This window comes from Nymphaea colorata, chromosome 2 (genome assembly GCF_008831285.2).
Source record: "Nymphaea colorata isolate Beijing-Zhang1983 chromosome 2, ASM883128v2, whole genome shotgun sequence".
Taxonomy (NCBI): Eukaryota; Viridiplantae; Streptophyta; class Magnoliopsida; order Nymphaeales; family Nymphaeaceae; genus Nymphaea; species Nymphaea colorata.
This window is the reverse complement of record NC_045139.1, coordinates 25733996-25753844: the sequence shown is the minus strand read 5'-3', so window position 1 is coordinate 25753844 and position 19849 is coordinate 25733996. Positions and strand designations below refer to the sequence as shown.

Below are 19849 nucleotides of genomic sequence, written 5' to 3'. Positions count from 1 at the left end.
TTTGTTTGGACTGATATTGTAATTCTTGTTACCGCCAGCCCTAATCTCTTTTAACTCTGAGATTAGGGTAAAGTGAATTAAGTTTCTGCTCTCTCTCTCCCTCTGGTCGTAACAGAAAAAATTTTATTTCTACCCTTATCTTCAAAAATATCCATGTGCAGAAAAAAAAGGAGTTTAATAGGGCTCCAAATCCATCCCTTATCCTATGCATGTTGTTGACAAGAATAATACTTTAGATTCAGGTTGCCATATAAAGCTGTCAGCAACCAGCTGAGATTAATTTTTTCACTAAACCAGGTTTGGAAGGCTAACTGTACCCTTCCAGTCAAATGATGAGCATATTGACATAAAGTACACAAATTTTTGGTCTTACACTTGCAATATATATTTCTGGTTATTTCAGTATCGCTGGTTCTATCTAAGTTTTAGGGATTGGGTTCAAACTTCAAAGTAAATCCATAAAGATCTCATTAGACACAATGGGATCAGCAGCAGGAGATGTAGATCAGTTTGAAAGTGGTATTATTATCTACATGATACTTCCTTTGATGTAAAGAAGTAGAACTTCCAGACCAGAGAAGTCTGCAAACAAACAACAGCAGTTATCAGCACACATGTAATAGACACCCTCATGTGGCAGGATGAAATAAGGAAACATGGATTATCACGATTGGGGGGTTAGACAAACCTATGTGAAGTACTGAAGTTCTTAAAAAGTTCACAGCATCCTCCCTTCCATGTGTTCTCAGAAATATATCATTTATTCCTTTCTTTCTGAAGAGAAAATCCTAAAGATGCACTGTCGCTATTACTTTTAGGTGTCAAAATTTTTACAAACATGAAAGCAAGCATAAACAAATGAATATTTAGGCATCTGATGCTTGTGAAGTTCTTGACTCCATTCAACCTTCCATTTCTTTTTCTCCTCTATGAAGATCAGTTGAACTCACAAATGTAGATGCAGCTTTCACCAAGGCCTCTTTCCTCTTCCTTCCTCCTCCCACCAGCATAGCAAAATAGGGAAGGGATGCACTTCTAGCTTCTTCCTCCAGGCAAAAAAGTAGAATAGTAACATGTGGAAGTACAGAGGTGTTTTTTTATATTGTGGTCCTCAGGAATGCTGTAATCTTGAGGACTCTGCTTTTGGGTACAAGGCCACACACTGACCAAGTTTTGGTTGGCCCAACAATATTGGCAGGATCCAATGGTCATGCAAGTGTTGGAGTATTGGAGACCAGTTATGCCAAAGGAAGTCCTCAACAGAAACTGTAACGCGCGTTGGTTCGACGGGTCGGGTCGAGTTAGGGTCCAGACCCGGACCCGACCCCCACTCGCGTAAGGGCCCGACACGAGGCCCTTCTCCCTCGCCTTTCCCTTCCTTCTTCGTCGTCTCCGGTGGTCTCCTGTGGCAGCGCAGAGGGAGGAGAGTGACGGTCGGGTGGTGGTGGCTGGAACGGCAACGGCGACGGCGGCGGCGGCGGCGGCGACGGCGGCGGCGGCGGCGGCGGCGGCGGCTTGGTAAACCCTCTCTCTCTCGTGCGATTTTTCTTTCTCTGCCACTCATGCCCTTTTTTTTTCTTTCTCTCTGCCGCACGTCCCCTCTTTCCGCTGGTTCTCTACCGCTCGACCCTCTTCTCACTCACCCGCACTCCCCCCACCTGCTCTTTCTCTCTCTTCTCACCCCACGGCCGTTTTCCCCCTTGACCGAACCCCTCCTCTCTCTGTCAGCGTCCCTTTTCTTTGTTTATTTCAGTTTTTTTTTCCCACTACTACCGTGGGTCTTTCCTAGCAACAGAGTTTGTGTTAAACTTTTTGGGCGTTTGGGGTTGGTTTGCAGTTTAGGGGACGTTTTTCCCCTCTTACCTGCTAGTAGGGTGTGTAGTGTACAGCGACAGCAAGCAATCTCGAGCATTGGCACTTGATCGGACGTGTGAAGTGGTTGCTAGAAGGGTTGTAGCAGTTTGGACGCTTGTTTTGGGGTGAGCAATACCTAATCAAGCTCAAAATGATGAGTATTTATCTTTTAGAGCATGTATAATTATGGTTCGAGCATGCTAGAGCTTAGAATTGATGATTTTGGGACGCATGTTAGTAATTTTGTTTTTGGGGGAAACTTAGGATTTGCGTTGGAAAGTGATGATTCATGTACTTAATGATCGTTTTAGCATGATGGATTAATTTTCGAAGCTTTAGGGAAGCATGGTAGAGATTGTGAGGTTGTGGGAAAGATTTAGAACCGTCTTAGGGAGTGTAGCGCAGACTTCGGTAAACAGGTGTATCATGAAGTTATTTAGGGATATATGCGTATTGGGATGTGACTTGAGGTTGATGCCTTACTTAAAGAACGTTATTGAGAAAGGAATTAGTGATGGTTTGATTGATGGTTGAAGGCTTTGATTATTCGAGGCGACGTCAAGACGTAAAGGAGGAGGCCTATTGGAGAGCTTGTTGGTCGACACTACCTGTCGATACCCTCTTGAGGCGATGACACGTGCCTCAAGGATTTTATTTTTGTATCTGTTCGTTTTTGTTTGATTGGTGTAGGTATCTAGTAGAAACCTTATTCTTGTTTATGTTTGCAGGTGCACCGGGCTCATCCCGTCGACCTTGAGTTCGAAGCTTGAGGCATTTTGAAGAATTTGGTGAGCGCGCCACAGGTATGGCAACTTTCCAGGCAAATTCCTGCCTGGGGCAATTGTGTGATTGGGTGCTCCTAGGATCAAGGGATCCTAGGATTGTGATGTTAATTGATTGACTGTTTTGTGATTGAGTATGTGTATGTTGCTTACATGATATGAATGGGTTAGAAAGATTATCAGTCATTCGATTTAAAAATGTTACGCATTGGCATGTGCATGCTAGAATTGATATCTGTTTAGGACAGATGAGGTGGGGTATCGAGTCGAGTGTCTCCTCGACCCCAATTGTGCATTAGAAAGCATCATAGAATGATAACTGCATAGGACAGCTACGAGCCAACCGCAGATCGAGACTACTCTCTATGGATTGGCTAAGTTTTTCGAAGAGGTGATTGACATGATTTATGTGAGGATTGATGTGATGATTGATATGAATGTGTATGTTGTTGCATATGCATTGCCATGGGCAATGATGCAAATGGATGTTTTGGAGGGTAGTTGTACCCGTATGGTATGACGGCTAGCAATGACTGTTACTGTATGTATAGACCTCATGTGGAGGTAATCGGAGGTGTGGGTGCACTCGGGAAGTGTGCTAACCTCGTGTGCTAGCCAGTCATCTTGTGAATGTGTAACTATAATGATAAGAATGAATAACTAAGAGATGAGAGGCCAGTGGGATGTGGCTATGTGTTTGGGAGACGTCCCCCTTGATTGCCACTGGTCTCGGAGGGTAGTTGTACCCGTATGGTATGACGGCTAGCAATGACTGTTACTGTATGTATAGACCTCATGTGGAGGTAATCGGAGGTGTGGGTGCACTCGGGAAGTGTGCTAACCTCGTGTGCTAGCCAGTCATCTTGTGAATGTGTAACTATAATGATAAGAATGAATAACTAAGAGATGAGAGGCCAGTGGGATGTGGCTATGTGTTTGGGAGACGTCCCCCTTGATTGCCACTGGTCTCGCCTGTCAGAGCGCAGGCGGTGCAAGGCCCCAGGGTTCTGTTGTGTGTTGTGCTTGGAGCGTTGGGCTCCTACCTTCCCAACCTGAGTGTCCTAGGGAAGGCTGAGTATCTCACCTTGGACTTCACACATCCAGGGATGAGTGCTCTACCGCTGCAGCGGGTGAAATGGATCCATACTGTTATGGGCCACCACGGGGGTTGTCTCTCGGCTGTAGGCCGCCCGCAATGTGCACGTGCCTGTGTTGCACCCACAGGAACTGTTAATGCACTAAAGTTAATGAAAATGCAATGTGTTTGACAGAATGCATGTGACTGACGTATATGTGATTGATATGAATGCAAGTGTTATGTTTAAGCATGCTTCGCATGTGACTGATGTTGTGTTAGTGTGGCCATCAAGTGGCTTTTACGTGTCGCACTCAGACGCGACATGACGATAGATGGGTTGATATTTGTCCCTTTATTTGAGCCTTACTTGAGAGGGTTTGGCATTTTCCTGGCTTGTTGCCATACTGCGAAGGCTGAGCCTTCAGTTGTTTTCTTTTTCAGGTTTTGGCGGACCCGGGGCAACAGGTTGAGCGGATGGCTTCACTCACGTCCTACTGGGGTGGTTTTGGGATTGTCGTTTGTAGTGCCGGCGCGTCATGTTTTGGGATTATTGATGTCTTTTTTTTGTTAGGCATCAATGTTATTGATTTTGGGGCTTTTTGGTCATGCACATAGATGTGAATTTGTAGGAAACAAAATGGTTATATCAATGAAAGTTCGCCCCATTGTTTTGTATTGCTTGGCTCATCGTCAATTTGAATTGTTTGGTAGTCACACCTCGATGCTTTATGTTTTGAGAAAAAAAAAAAATAGTTTGAGGGTTAAAAGGTCGGGGTGTGACAGAAACAGATCGAGGATGATAAGTTTTCTAGACTTGACTCCTTTGTGGAAAGTTTGTGCACCAAATCAAATCCCTTCTTTGAAGTCTGTACAAACCTAGGGATATAGCCCTAAGCGTTAGGAATTTCTAAAGGAATAAGAGATTTTCGTGTAATCACCATTCTTTCAGATCCAGTTATTGAATAGTTCCTGTGGCATATGCCAAATGAAGATAGGGCCCTGTCCAAGCAAGTCTTTCAGTAAGTCATACATTAAACATTCAGCTACAAGTTTCAGGAGACTCCTAGGTCAGCCTTTAACAAGGTACCCATAATATTACATAGAACACATCTTTTGCAAAGCTTAATCGCAAGTTACTAACAAATGTTTCAGGGCACAACTCCCTCCAAACTCCAAAGGAAACATAACACATCAAATTACAGGAGAATTCTAACCTTTATATCAAGCTCAATGGCAGCTAAGTTTTTCTCAGCAAAACTTCTTTTAAAGGAAACAGCCTCTATTAGCAAATCCTGTAAAATAACACAGAAAATTTTTTAGGAGGAAAGATCCCCAAACAGAATTGCCATCAGTTGAATCTAAAAAATAAAAGAATACGACCTTTTATTCAATAGAATGCCTATCTAAGATATTTTTCACAATGTTATACTTGAATAATCTGATTTTAAATGCTATCCAACCTTGATCTCAACACCCTTTTTACGGCGTTGATTATTCAATTTAGATACTTGATCAATGAGTTTCTGTGTCATTGTCTCAAGATCATCCTCCCCCTCCAAAGACTCCAAATTTCTTCTCCTTTGATCTACAATAATATCAAAATAAATTAACGCAGAAAAAAAAAAAGAAATCCATGAAGATAAGTTTCCAGAATGTGTAACATTAATAATTATTAGCCCCCTTCTCTCAGAACGTATGGACATTGTTAGATTTAGGGTGTCGAAGTATAACCCACGTCCAGATTGAGCAAAGGAAAGATAAGAGAGAGAGTAGGAAAAGAGAAATGAGGAAGGGAGGTGATTATTCACATTCTCACACAACCCATTTATATAGTGATCCTTCTACACAACTTACAAGAATCTAGAATGAAACAATCACAATAATCTAGAGCCTAGAGTGAAGCAACACATTAATCTAGAGCCTAGAGTGAAGCAACACAATAACCTAGAGTCTAGAACAAAACAATTACAAAAATTACAATCATAACCCTGCCTAGATAAATGCGCTCAGACATGGTTAGACGTGTTGGATCTGGATCAGATCAACATCTTATCAGACATGACACTAACCGTGAATCAAAGAAAGGATATGATAGTATAATTTTACCTAGCCTAATTTCCATGTCTCGTCGTTTTTTCTTCTCAAGCTTCACATTGTTTACGATTGCCTCCTGAAAAGTTAGTCAACCATTCATATATTAATGTTCAAGGTCATAAAACAGCATTGAACATATCACTTATGCCCCCTATGATACCCTTAGCTTGTGAAGCTTTGCAGCTTCATCCTCAAAATGTCTCTGTTCCATGAGTAGAGCTTTTAGTTGTTCTTCAAGGGCATTAATTGCCTCTTCTAACTCCCTTCTCTTGGTTTTAAGATTGTCTACCTCCCTTGCATCGATATCTTCAAAATTCATTACAAAAGTCAAATGAACATTTAAAAATGAAAGTCCAGGAAAAAATTATGTGCAGAATAATGCAATTGAGAAAAGTACTGCACAAAAATAGGCGAGACGGATTCACTGGTTCAACAGCTGCTGAAACATGCCCGCCATATCTAGATGTCATCCAGCGATAGTGATTGCCAGGGGTCCAAAGGTCGTAAATCCCTAGTAGCTGTACTTCATCTGCCCTCTGGTCAGTCTCGTTGGAACCAATAAACTGTTTGTCGTAAAACCACAACATTATGCTCAACAGCCACAGATAGCAGCAGTAATAGTTCAACATGTTATCCAAAAGAGAACAGGAGAGCTTCATATCATGAAGCCTAGAAATTTGGAAAGAGGAAAAATAGAAAAGAAAATTGAAGAAGAAAAATTGTGTGATAATAATTGAAAGAACTTACAGAGCGTTCCAAGCCAAATTGGCTAGTCAGAACCTCCTTCACAGCATGAGGAGCAACAAAAACTTGATCCAGCCTTGCAGAAATGCCAAGCTTTCTCATCTGCCAACATGATTACATCTCAAAGAGAAAACAAAGAAAAGAAAAGAAAAAATTGCCAAATAGACATATAAAGCAATACAAGACCTATCAAAGAGAGCACCTTGTCAGAAATTTCAGGAGGTTCTTTGTGGGAATGTTCATCTCCCACATAATTCAGGACAGGGATCTCAAACGAAGTAAGGCTTCTGACTAGGAAATCTCTGTCAGCAGAATCCTGAGTTATAAATGACTGTAAAGGGAAAAAAAATACATTTTAACTGAAACATATTGTAGAAGACACAATCTGATGCACAAAAATCATAGAAAATAATATAAATATGGTATATTTGAGAATATGAACGGGAATTTTTCTGCAACCAGTTGATATGGATCTTGGTTGTTCTCATAATCTAGATGCAGGAAACATCTGTTTGTGAGTAATCAAAACATGAACTTCCCAAGCAACCTGTGCCCAGTCTAGCCCCTGCTGTACAACCCCCCATTTTTGATGCTGCAGGTTCTAGAACACCTGGGACAAAAACCACTGCTACCAGAACGGCTATTTGAGATGTAAATCTGTTATTCAAGAGCTATTGCCAAAACATGGTGGAAACCGGAAAGTATAACTACTTGATAGTTGATACAAAACTGACCCCAGTGCCTAATATGCAGATACAGATACCAATCAACCTTGTACTTCAGTTTGGTATTTTAAAGGCCCAATGAACTAAGGCACACAGTAGTAACAACTCAGGAATACATGGCCATTAAATTTTGTCAACATTTTGTGTAAAGAACTATTCCCAAGTTATTTCACACATAAAATTTTAGAATTATGAGAAAACTTTATGTCACAAAATGGATGATATTTGCCTTGGTAAGAAAATTTCGTGCACTTCATATCCACTGGATTCAATTTGAGGTTTTGTTAGTTGTCACGAGTCTCATGACCTTCCGAAATGCCTTCTCTTCTCAATTTGGATCATGCAAAAATATGACCAGAGTATTCAAATATTTCAGGTCGTGATTCACAGTGGATTGGATCCACATATCACGTAATCCCAAAATTCAAGTACAAGAAATTTTCTTAATGAACTAGAAACATTTTTTAAAAAAAAACTGCTTATATAACAAGCTGGTTCTACATGTTTAAGTGTTACGAAATAGGATAGCTTAGTTAGGTTTTACGTTTTATTTTCTTTTTTATTTTTATTTCTTTTTTCTTTTTGTTCCAGCCGTTGGAACTAGCCCAATGGCTAGTTCAGTCCATTCTTCCTTCTCTTCTCTTGTAAAAATATGTAAACTGTTCCTTGTACAAATAAATTGTGATGTACAACAATTCTCTGTTCATTTGAATAAAGATTATATTTTTTACTTGGCCTTAGTGCCTATTTCTGCTTCATGTTCATTTAGTGATTGTTACAGTCACGTTTTCGTCAAATTAGAACCACGTTTTGGCTGGTTTTTTATTAGAATTCTGAAGTTGGGTTGCTGTTTTATCTTGAAGACTGAATCATCACTGTTCGTTGATATCATTTCTCAAGTGCCACCACCTGTTTGTGGTATTGTCTCAAAGACTGTCTAAAGCTAAGTGACCCTCCATTTCTTTCCGTTGTACTTCTGAAGAAGGGTATTTATCATAAACAGCACCTTAATATTCTGCTGTTTTATTCTTGGTTCACTGCTGCACTCCAAAGGGATTATCATCCACCAACTGTTCGGTAAAGCGTCCAAAAGTATTACTTAGTCCTCTAGAGCAGATTTCATAAAGGACTCCAAAATTTCGATCGAGAGAGGAAGCTATCATGCTCCATACAAGCTTGATGGAACTAACTGAACGCTACGGGCTAAATGTTTAGAGATGCACATCAAAGAAAAATACATATAGGGTTTCATAAGAGATACATTCATTCTTCATTCTCTCAAGTTAACTAAAGTAGAAAATGAGATTGTGAAAGAATTAAATACGAAAGAAAGACAAAATGCTATGAATGAATAGCATAAGAAACTAGATGATTGGGAAGCCAAGAACTCAAGGATTAAAGAATGGAGTTATGGAAGTATCCAACCTAAAATTGCTCAAAATCTCATGTACTATGAGAATGCAAGTGAGGTAAGGGAATACCTCAAAGGAATGTTTACTCAAAAAGATATGGCCCAAAAGTATCTATTGATTCAAAAAGCCCAAAATATCAAACAAGAGAGAAAAATGCAAGAGATTATTTTATGGAAATCTCTAGTGTTTGGAATGAATTAGACCAACTTAGTCCTAAATTAGGAATTGATTGTAAATGCCACGAGATTAGAAGAGATGAAGTTGATGAATTTAATTTTTTTGAATTTCTTTAAGGGCTAAGACTCGAATTTGAACAAATAAGGTCAACCATTTATCCATAGTTTTTCCTCCACTTATTCATGAACTTCTTACGAAACTAAGTGGAGAAGAAAATAGAATGAATTTATCCAAAGAAATGGATAGTGTCCTTATTTTCAAACAAAAAGAAAAAAAAGTTTCAGCCGCTTCTAGACCTAGAAACAACATTAGATCTTTTAGACCCCCTCATTTTAAAAATCAAAATAGAAGGGAATATAAGGTTGTTTGCCACTTCTGTCATGAATCGGGCCACATAAGACCTAGTTGTCCAAAGTTAAAGGTAAACAACAATGAAGGACATTTACAAAATTATGAAGGGAATTTTCTTAGAGGATGAGCTATATGGGCAACACAACCTTAGACAATTTGATCAAAGGAAGGTTGCAAATGTTCAAAACAAATGATGTGATTTTGCGTTAATCTTCACAACATTGAACCAAATCATGACGGCTCTTCAACCGATAATAAAGGAGTCAAATTCCGGAGCACTAGCAACAACGGCATCCACCTCCAACACTCCCAATATGATTCCTTGGCTTCTAGATTCCGGTGCATCATTTCATATGACACCTAATATATCATCTTTGACCAAGTTTGAACAAGCAAGAAAAGAGTCAAATGTAGCTACCTTTGATGGAACGTCTTTGAGTGTTAAAAGAAGTTGAAAATTTTGAAAAAAAAATAGAGAAAAACAAAAATTCTTTGTACCGTTACTTATGTCCCTAAACTTAATCTTAATTTACTTTCCATATCTCAAATTTCAGATCTTGGTTTTGATATAGTTTTCTCATCAAATAAATGTTTGGACCAAACCGAGAGATTGATTGGGGAAGGTTTTAGAAAGAGAAACCTTTACTACATGAACAATTTATGTATCCCCAAAGAAAAATTTTTGTTACTATGTCAAAAATGTGGGCATCAATGTTTGGCATCAAAGATTAGGTCATCCAAACATTAGAAAATTATCTATGATGACTCCTACCAAGGATATTTGTATTGAGAACTTTAAATGTAATGATTGCATACATGGAAAGACGAAATCTTTATCTTTTGGACAAAGAAACTTCTTTTCTTTTACGTCATTTGAGCTTGTTCATTCCGATGTGTGAGGGCCCTCTCCTATCATGTCAAAAGAAAGGCTATCTTATTATGTGATATTTGTTGATGATTCACTAGATATTGTTGGATATATTTCCTAACATTCAAATTTGAAGTTTTTAAGATGTTCAAAAATTTTCACAACTTGGTAAAAACATAGTTTGACGCTAAACTAAAAAACCTAAGGGCTGATTCCAGAGGTGAATATATTTCAAATGAATTTAAAAGATATTTGAAAAACTATGGAATAGTTCATCAAAAATTATGTCCAAAAACACCTCAACAAAATGGACTTTCTAAAAGAAAACATAAACATATAGTATAAACAACAAGAACTTTTCTTATTGCAAAAAATATGCCTAAAAACTCTTGGGCTGAACAACCCTTGCTTCTGTTTATCTTATAAAGAGAATGCCTTCAAAAGTTTTAAATAACACAATTCCTTTTGAAAAATTGTTCAAATATGAATCCGATCTCAATAGACTTCAAATTTTTGGATACAAATGTTTTATTTTAATTGACAAAACTGATAAACTAAGTTCAAAGGTTATTGAATGTGCCTTCATAGGCTATTCTAAGACACAAAAAGGCTACAAACGTTATGACCCAGTCAAAGACAAGACCATAGTTTCAAGGAATGTAAAGTTTAATGAAAAAGAAAATATATTTGAAAATTATGAAGAATCACAAAACAACAATGATTATTCCTTTCTATTCAAGTATCTCTCCCAATGTGATGATGAGATGTATGATATTGATGATAGTAACATTAATGACAAGGATGAAGGTGGAGTACGCAAAGACATAATCACATATCATTGTAACACTCGTTTTCTTGGCAGGTCGGGTTGGAGCGGGTCCAGACCCGGACCCGCAACTTACCCGCGTGAGAGCCCGACACGAGGGCTCTTCTCCCTCGTTTTCCTTAGCGTCTCCCTCTCCTTCCTCTTCTTCCTCTCTGTCTCTTCCTTCCAACGAACACAACACAGATAAGAAGGAGGTGGAAGAGATGATAGCAGCAGAGAAGGTGAAGGGCGACGGCGGTGGTGGCGCGTAGGTAAGCCACCGGTTCCCCTCTCTTCTTTTTTCTCCTCCTCCCTCTCCCACTGTTTTGCCGTCTCCCCTCTCTGCCACACGGCCTCCTCTTGCGCAGCCTCTCCCCTTCCGTTTTTTTTTTGTTGTTTCTCTCCCTCTCCTCATCTGCTCGAGCTCTCACTCCCACACTCTCTCGTCCTCTCTGCTGCACACTCTCCTTTTTTTCCCCGTCCGTTTTTCTTACTGTTTTTGACTGTTTTGGGGCTGTTGGTTTCGATTTCAGTTGGGAACACATTATTTTCCCCTCATACCAGTGAAGTGAAAGCATTGGTGGTGGAGGCAGCAATCAATCGTTGACGTTGGAGCTCAATCAAACTCTTGAAGTGGCTGTCGGGAGCACTACGACAGTTTGAATTCTAAGATTGGGGTGAGAAAGGCCTAATCGAGCTTAGATTGTTGTAAATTTTCTGTTGGACTACGTATAATTATTGTTTGAGCATGCTAGAATTAGAAATTGATGATTTAGAAGGCATGCTAGAGATATCGCTATTTTGGGGAAGTTTATGCCCATTTTGAGATGGACGATGATCTATATGTATAAGTGTTTTTCTAGCATGATGTGTTGATTTTCGAAGCAATAGAGAAGCATGGTAGAGATTGTCATGTTGTGGTGAAGGTTTAGAACCGTTTTAGCAAGTTTGGGAAATAGGCTTCTATTGATGTACATATGCGTTGTATGTTGAGAATCTTAATTGCGGGAAAGACGCCTCAACTAAAGAAAACTAATGAGAAATGTGTTACTGATGGATTGATTGAAGCATTGAGTTTTGACGTTTTGTGACAACGTAAAAAAGTTAGGAAGAGGCCTATTTGGGGGCTTGTAGGTTGACACTACCCGTCGACACCCATTTGAGGCGAAGACATGCCTCGATGTTGGTATTTTCAGATTTGTATCGATTGTATAGCGATGTGATTAGAGAACTTATTGTTTGACTGTGGTTGCAGGTACACCAAGCACGTCAAGTAGACCTTGAGCAACGCGGGTTGTAGTTTTAAAGTGTTTTGTGGACGCGCGACAGGTATGGCGGCATTCTAGGCAAATCCCTGCCGGGGCAATTGTGTGAATGTGTGTTCCTAGGATCGTGGGATCCTAGGATTGTGATGTGATTGATGGATTGTTTTGTGAATGAATGTGTGTATGCATGCAAATTGTTTGATATATGGTATGATTTGTTTTGAAAGGCTATGAAAAGCATGTTTGGAAAATGTTACGCATTTGCATGTGCATGCTAGAATTGATAACTGTTTAGGACAGATGAGGTGGAGTATCGAGTCGAGTATCTCTTCGACCCCAATTATGCATTAGAAAGCTGTTAGGAAATAAGATATCTTGTTGATATCATAGCTAGATTAGGTTTTACATTTTTTACATTTTATTTTCATTTTTATGTATTTTATTATTTCTTTTATTTTTCTTTTTCTTTTCTTTTATTTTCCTTTTCTTTTTCTTTTCTTTTCTTTTCTTTTTCTTTTCTTTTATTTTTCCTTTTCTTTTTCTTTTTGTTTCCCCTTTGTTCTAGCCGTTGGGAGTTCCAACGGCTCCTTTATGAGCCGTTGGAACCTCCAACGGCTAGAACAGCCCTCTCTTCCTTCTCTCCTTCACTCTAATTGGTTATATATATTCTTGGGCTGCCTCTTGTACAAAGTATGTTGTTTTACACAGCCATTTGACATTCATTCAATAAGATTGATATATTTCAAGTGGCCTTAGTACCTTTTTCTATCATATTCTTCTTTGGTGACTATTATAGTCACATTTATATGGTATCAGAGCCATTGGGCTACATGTTGGAAAGCTTTTATAAGCTGTTTTTTGCTGTTTATGCTACTGGACTGTTGAAGAAAATTTTCAGACGAGGCCATTGTTGCTGATCAACATTTCTTGAAGACCTTATTATTGCTGCTCACCAACCAATGTTTGGTGAAATTTCTAGGAGGACTTCCTCTTTGTTTCTCTTGGAGATTGTTACTTAAAATCTTGCTCTTATGGAGGACTCCAAAGTCTTGATCGAAGGAGGAAGTTATCATGCTCCGTACAAGCTTTCTATGGGCAAAATGCTTGGAGATGCATATCAAAGGGAAATATTTATGGGGTTTCATAAGAGGTACGTCTACCCCTCCTTCTCTCAAGTTGACCAAAATTGAAAATGGAGTTGAGAAAGACTTGAATGTAGAAGAGAGAAAAAATGCCATGGATGAATACTATAAAAAATTAGATGATTGGGAGGCCAAAAACTCTAGAATTAAAGAATGGATTTACGGAAGTATAGAACCTAGAATTGCCCAAAATCTCATGTATTATGAAAGAGCAAGTGAAGTTTGGGAATATCTCAAGGGAATGTTTACCCAAAAAGATATGGCCCGTAAATATCTCTTGATTCAAAAAGCCCAAAGTATCAAGCAAGGTGAGAATAATGTTAGAGATTATTTTATGGAAATCTCTAGTGTATGGAATGAGTTAGATCAACTTACTCCCAAACTATGATTGGATTGTAAATGTCATGAGATTAGAAGAGAAGAAATCGATGAATTTAGGTTTTTTCAATTTCTTCAAGGTCTACGACCCGAATTTGAACAAATTAGGTCAGCCCTACTTTCTTTAGCCTCTCCTCCACCCATTCATGAACTTCTTACGAAGTTAAGCGGTGAAGAAACTAGAATGAAATTATCCAAAGAATTAGATAGTGTTCTTATTTCCAAACAAGAAGAAAAAGTTTTAGCCGCCTCTAGACCCGGGAACAACATCAAATCTTTTAGACCTCCTCACTTTAAAAATCAAAATAGAGGGGAATTTAAGGTTGTTTGCCACTTTTGTCATGAACCGGGTCACATTAGACCTAGTTGTCCAAAGTTGAATAACAATGAAGGACAACCACGAAACTATGGAGGAAATCTTTTCAAAGGAGGAGCTTCATATCCTCAAGGAGGGCAACACAACCGTGGAAGTGGAACTTCATATTCACAAGGTGGGCAATACAATAATAGACAATTTGACCAAAGGAGGGTTGCAAATGTTGCAAATGAAGGATGTGATCTCTCTTCAATCTCCACACCGTTGAATCAAATCATGTCGGTGCTTCAACCTATGATCAAAGTGTCGAATCCCGGAGCACTAGCAACAACGGCATCTACCTCCAACACTCCCGGTATGTTTTCTTGGCTTTTAGATTCCGGTGCATCTTTTCATATGACACCAAATATATCATCTTTGACCAATTTTGAACAAGCGAGAAAAGAATCTAATGTAGTTACTGCCGATGGAACATCTTTGAATGTTAAAGGGATCGGGGATTTTGAAAAAGAATTTGGAAAACAAAAGTTCTTTGTTCCAAAAGTTAGTTATGTCCCTAGACTTAATCTTAACTTACTTTCTGTATCTCAAATTTCAGATCTTGGTTTTGACATCGTTTTCTCATCAAATAAATGTTTGGTACAGGATCACCAAACCGGGAGATTGATTGGGAAAGGTTTTAAAAAAGGGGACCTTTACTACATGGACAATTTATGCATCCCCAAGGAAAAGTTTTGTCACTATGTGAAAAATGTGGACATTAATGTTTGACATCAAAGATTAGGTCATCCAAACATTAGAAAATTGTCTATGATAAGTCCTACCGAGGACGTTTGTATTGAGAATTTCAAATGTAATGATTGTATACATGGAAAAATGAAATCCTTATCTTTTGGACAAAGAAGCTTCTTTTCCTCTTTTCCCTTTGAACTTGTTCATTCCGATGTGTGGGGGCCCTCTCCTATCATGTCAAAAGGAGGGCTATCATATTATGTGATATTTGTTGATGATTTCACTAGATATTGTTGGATATATTTCTTAAGATACAAATCTAAGGTTTTTGAGATGTTCAAAAATTTTCACAACTTAGTACAAACACAGTTTAATGCTAAATTAAAAATCCTAAGGACTGATTCTGGAGGCGAATACATTTCAAATGAGTTCAAAAGATATTTAGAAAACTATGGAATAGTCCATCAAAAATCTTGTCCAAGAACACCTCAACAAAATGGACTTTCTGAAAGAAAACATAGGCACATAATTGAAACAACTAGAACTCTTCTTATTGCCAAAAATGTGCCTAAAAACTTTTGGGCCGAAACAGCCCTAGCATCTGTATATCTCATCAATAGAATGCCTTCAAAAGCTTTAAATAATACAACCCCTTTTGAAAAATTATTCAAATATGAACCTGATTTGAAAAGGCTTCGTGTTTTTGGTTGCAAATGTTTTGTTCTTAATGACAAGGCTGATAAACTAAGTTCAAAGGTTATTGAGTGTGTTTTTATTGGTTATTCTGAAACACAAAAAGGCTACAAATGTTATGATCCAGTCAAAGACAAGATCATAGTTTCAAGAAATGTAAAGTTTTGTGAAGACGAAAATGGATTCAAAATTTGTGAAAAATCACAACACAACAATGATTATTCCTTTTTATTTAAGTATCTCTCTCAATGTGATGATGAAATGCATGATGTTGATGATAGTAACACTGATGATAACGATAACGGAGTAGCCAAGGATATAATCACATATCATAGAAGAAACCGGCAACAAGATGTTGATGAAGGAGAACATCATGAGACTATTGATCTCCAACCAACTCCACAAAGTGAAGAAAACCTTAGAAGATCTATTAGAAATGTAAGACAACCCAATAGGTTTGTGTCATATGAAACTTTCACCCCAACTCATAGAACTAGAATTAATGCCATTCACTCTCACTTTGAACCTTCTACTTTTAATGAAGCCTCTAAATATATTGAATGGAAGAATGCCATGATAGAAGAATTAGATGCCTTGAGAAAAGCCCAAACTTGGGAAATACAAGACCTACCTATAGGAAAAAAGACTATTGGATACAAGTGGGTTTACAAGGTGAAGACTAGAAGTGACGGATCTTTAGAAAGATATAAAGTCAGGCTTGTTGCCAAAGGTTACGCTCAAGAATATGGTATTAACTATGAGGAAACCTTTGCTCCTGTAGCTAGAATGACTACTGTTAGGACCCTTATTGCTTTAGCATCTATTAAAAACTGGAATATCTACCAAATGGACGTTAAAAATGCATTTTTAAATGGAGATCTTATGGAAGAAGTTTACATGGAAGTACCACCAGGGTTGTCAGTTCCTCAAGGAAAAGTTCTTAGACTTAATAAGGCTCTTTATGGCCTCAGACAAGCTCCTAAAGCTTGGTTTGACCGTTTCTACTCTGTTATTTCTGATTATGGATTTCATTCATGTTTAACTGACACTGTCTTGTTTGTTAAGAATACTAATGCAAGTATCATAATCCTTCTACTGTATGTTGATGACATGATCATTACAGGTAGTGATAAGGAAGGTATTAGAGAATGTAAAAAATTGTTACAAAGAACTTTTGAAATGAAAGATTTAGGTTTTCTAACGTATTTCTTGGGTATTGAGGTTGCATATTCTACTAGAGGATATTTTTTATCACAAACTAAGTTTGCTGCAGAGATCATTGCTAAATCAGGCATAACAGATGATAAGGTCATAGAAACTCCTGAAGCAGTAGGAAACAAAATGAAGATTGATGATGGAGTTCCACTTACAAATCCCACTCCTTACCGACAACTTGTGGGTTCCTTAATGTATCTTAGCATCACTCGGCCTGACATTGCTCATGCAGTTCATACTGTGAGTCAATTCCAACATGCTCCATCAACCGTTCATATGGGAGCTGTTCTTCGTATCATTAGATATATCAAGGAAACAATAAATAAGGGAGTATTTATGTCTTCCTCTTCCCCTTTAAACTTGATTGCTTATACTGATGCTGATTGGGGAGGAGATCCAAATGATAGACACTCAACTACTGGTTTTTGTGTTTTTTTAGGAGAATCACTCATCTCATGGAAGTGCAAGAAACAACAGAAAGTCTCTCTATCCTCTACTGAAGCTGAATATCGAGCCATGGCTTCTACAACTATGGAAATTGTGTGGCTTCGTCAAATGCTTCTTGATATGGGAACAAGAATAGAAGAACCTACTGATTTGTGCTGCGATAACAAGAGTTCTATCTACATTGCCAAGAATCAAACATTTCATGAACGAACAAAGCATATAGAGATGGATTGTCACTATGTTCGTGAAGAATTTTTGAACAAGACAATCAAACTTCCATATGTCTCCTCCGAGTTCCAGCTGGCTGATTTCTTCACGAAGCCTCTATGTTCTCCCAGATTCAACTTTCTTTTAGATAAACTTTCGGTTTTAGCACCGTAAGTTTAAGGGGGGGGTGTTAGGAAATAAGATATCTTGTTGATATCATAGCTAGATTAGGTTTTACATTTTTTACATTTTATTTTCATTTTTATGTATTTTATTATTTCTTTTATTTTTCTTTTTCTTTTCTTTTATTTTCCTTTTCTTTTTCTTTTCTTTTCTTTTCTTTTTCTTTTCTTTTATTTTTCCTTTTCTTTTTCTTTTTGTTTCCCCTTTGTTCTAGCCGTTGGGAGTTCCAACGGCTCCTTTATGAGCCGTTGGAACCTCCAACGGCTAGAACAGCCCTCTCTTCCTTCTCTCCTTCACTCTAATTGGTTATATATATTCTTGGGCTGCCTCTTGTACAAAGTATGCTGTTTTACACAGCCATTTGACATTCATTCAATAAGATTGATATATTTCAAGTGGCCTTAGTGCCTTTTTCTATCATATTCTTCTTTAGTGACTATTATAGTCACATTTATAAAAGCATCCTAGAATGATAATTGTCTAGGACAGATACGAGCCAATCACGGATCGAGACTACTCTCTGTGGTTTGGCTAAGTTTTGAAAGGTATGACTGATGTGTGTGATTGTGAGTGATTTGTCATGTGACAAGTTCTGTTTTGGAAAGCTATTAGAAGCTTGTTTTGAAAACTATTACGCATTTACATGTGCATGCTAGAATTGATAACTGTTTAGGACAGATGAGGTGGGGTATCGAGTCGAGTGTCTCCTCGACCCCGATTGTGCATTAGAGGGCATCATAAAATGATAATTGCATAGGACAGCTACGAGCCATCACGGATCGAGACTACTCTCCGAGATTTGGCCAAGTTTTGAAAGATCTGATTGATGTGTTTGATAAGATGTGAATATTGTGATTTGTTGCATATGTATTGCCGTGGGCAATAATGCAATTGATGGAAATTGGAGGGTAGTTGTACCCATATTGTATGACGGCTAGCTATGACTGTTAATGTTATGTGTAGACCTCGTGTGGAGGCAATTGGAGGTGTGGGTGGCATTCGTGAAGTGTACCAACCTCATGAGCTAGCAGTCATTTTGTGAATGTGCAATTATAATGATAATAATGAAAGAATAAGAGATGAGAGGCCAGTGGGATGTGGCTATGTGTTTGGGAGACGTCCCGCTTTCGTCACTGGTTTCGCCTGTTCGGAGCCCAGGCAGTGGAAGGCCCCAGGGTACTATTGTGTGATATGCTTGGAGCGTTGGGCTCCCGCCTTCCCAACCTGAGTGTCCTAGGGATGGCTGAGTATCTCTCCTTGGAATTCACACATCCATGGATGAGTGCTCTACCGCTGCAACGGATAAATAGATCCATACTGTTCTGGGCCACCACGGGGGTTGGCTATGGGCCGCCCGCAGTGTGCACGTGTCTGTGTTTGCACCCACAGGAACTGTCAATTCACTAAAGCTAATGAAAATGAATGTATGTGAATGAAATATGTGTGAACGAATGTATGTGATTGATGGGCATGTGAATGCTATGACTGAAATGGAATGTTTAAGCATGTCTTGCATGTAATTGAGATTGTGTTCCTGTGGCCCTTGAGTGGCCTTTTCATGTCATGGTCTGTGTTAGGGGTTTTCTTGGCAAATGACGTGCCTATGTCCTGACACGACATGACGATAGATTGTTTTTATGATTGTTCTCAGATTTTCGTGGCTTGTTGTCATACTGCGAAGGCTAAGCCTTCAGTTGTTTCTTTTTTCAGGTTTTGGCGGACCCGGGACAGCAGATTGATCAGATGGCTTCACTCACATCCTACTGAGGAGGTTTTGGGTCTTTGGTAGTGTCGGCGCGTCATGGTTTGGTCTCTTTGATGTCTTATTTTTGTTAGGCATCAAAGTTATGGTTTGGAGAATTTTTGTCATACACATAGATGTGACTTTGTATGAATTGAAATTGTTATATAAATGAGAGTTGCCCCATTGTTTTGAATTGTTTGGCTCATCTCTTTTTTAATTGTTGTGTCGTCACACTTCAAAGCTTTATGTTAACAATCATAGAAGAAACCGACAACAAAACATTGGTGAAGAACACCATGAAACTATTGATCTTCAATCAACTTCAAATGAAGACAACCTGAGAAGATCCACTAGAAACGTAAGGCAACCCAATAGGTTTGGGTCATATGAGACATTCACCCCAACACATTCAACTAGAATCAATGCCATTTACTCTCACTTTGAACCATCTACATTTAATGAAGCCTCAAAATATATTGAGTGGAAGAATGCTATGTTAGAAGAATTGAGTGCCTTGAGAAAAGCTCAAACATGGGAAATACAAGAGTTACCTATAGGAAAAAAGGCTATTGGATGCAAATGGATTTACAAGGTTAAAACGAAAAGTGATGGATCTCTAGAAAGATATAAAGTCAGG

General features: G+C 38.5%; 1 protein-coding gene across 2 annotated transcripts in view; it reads right to left on the bottom strand.

The window, feature by feature from the left end:
* The window catches only part of LOC116248057 (structural maintenance of chromosomes protein 5), a 66028-nt gene that overhangs the window by 20271 nt on the left and 25908 nt on the right, over positions 1-19849 (bottom strand). For both annotated transcript variants that reach the window (XR_004170955.2, XM_031620633.2), the window contains exons 13-19: positions 6755-6883; positions 6556-6654; positions 6206-6371; positions 5969-6114; positions 5821-5884; positions 5175-5299; positions 4929-5006 (exon numbers count right to left, since the gene is read on the bottom strand). Coding sequence is in view for 1 of the 2 variants with exons in the window: in XM_031620633.2 (XP_031476493.1) it covers positions 4929-5006; positions 5175-5299; positions 5821-5884; positions 5969-6114; positions 6206-6371; positions 6556-6654; positions 6755-6883 (807 nt within the window). In the remaining variant the exon portion in view is untranslated. The remainder of the gene's footprint in view (positions 1-4928; positions 5007-5174; positions 5300-5820; positions 5885-5968; positions 6115-6205; positions 6372-6555; positions 6655-6754; positions 6884-19849) is intronic.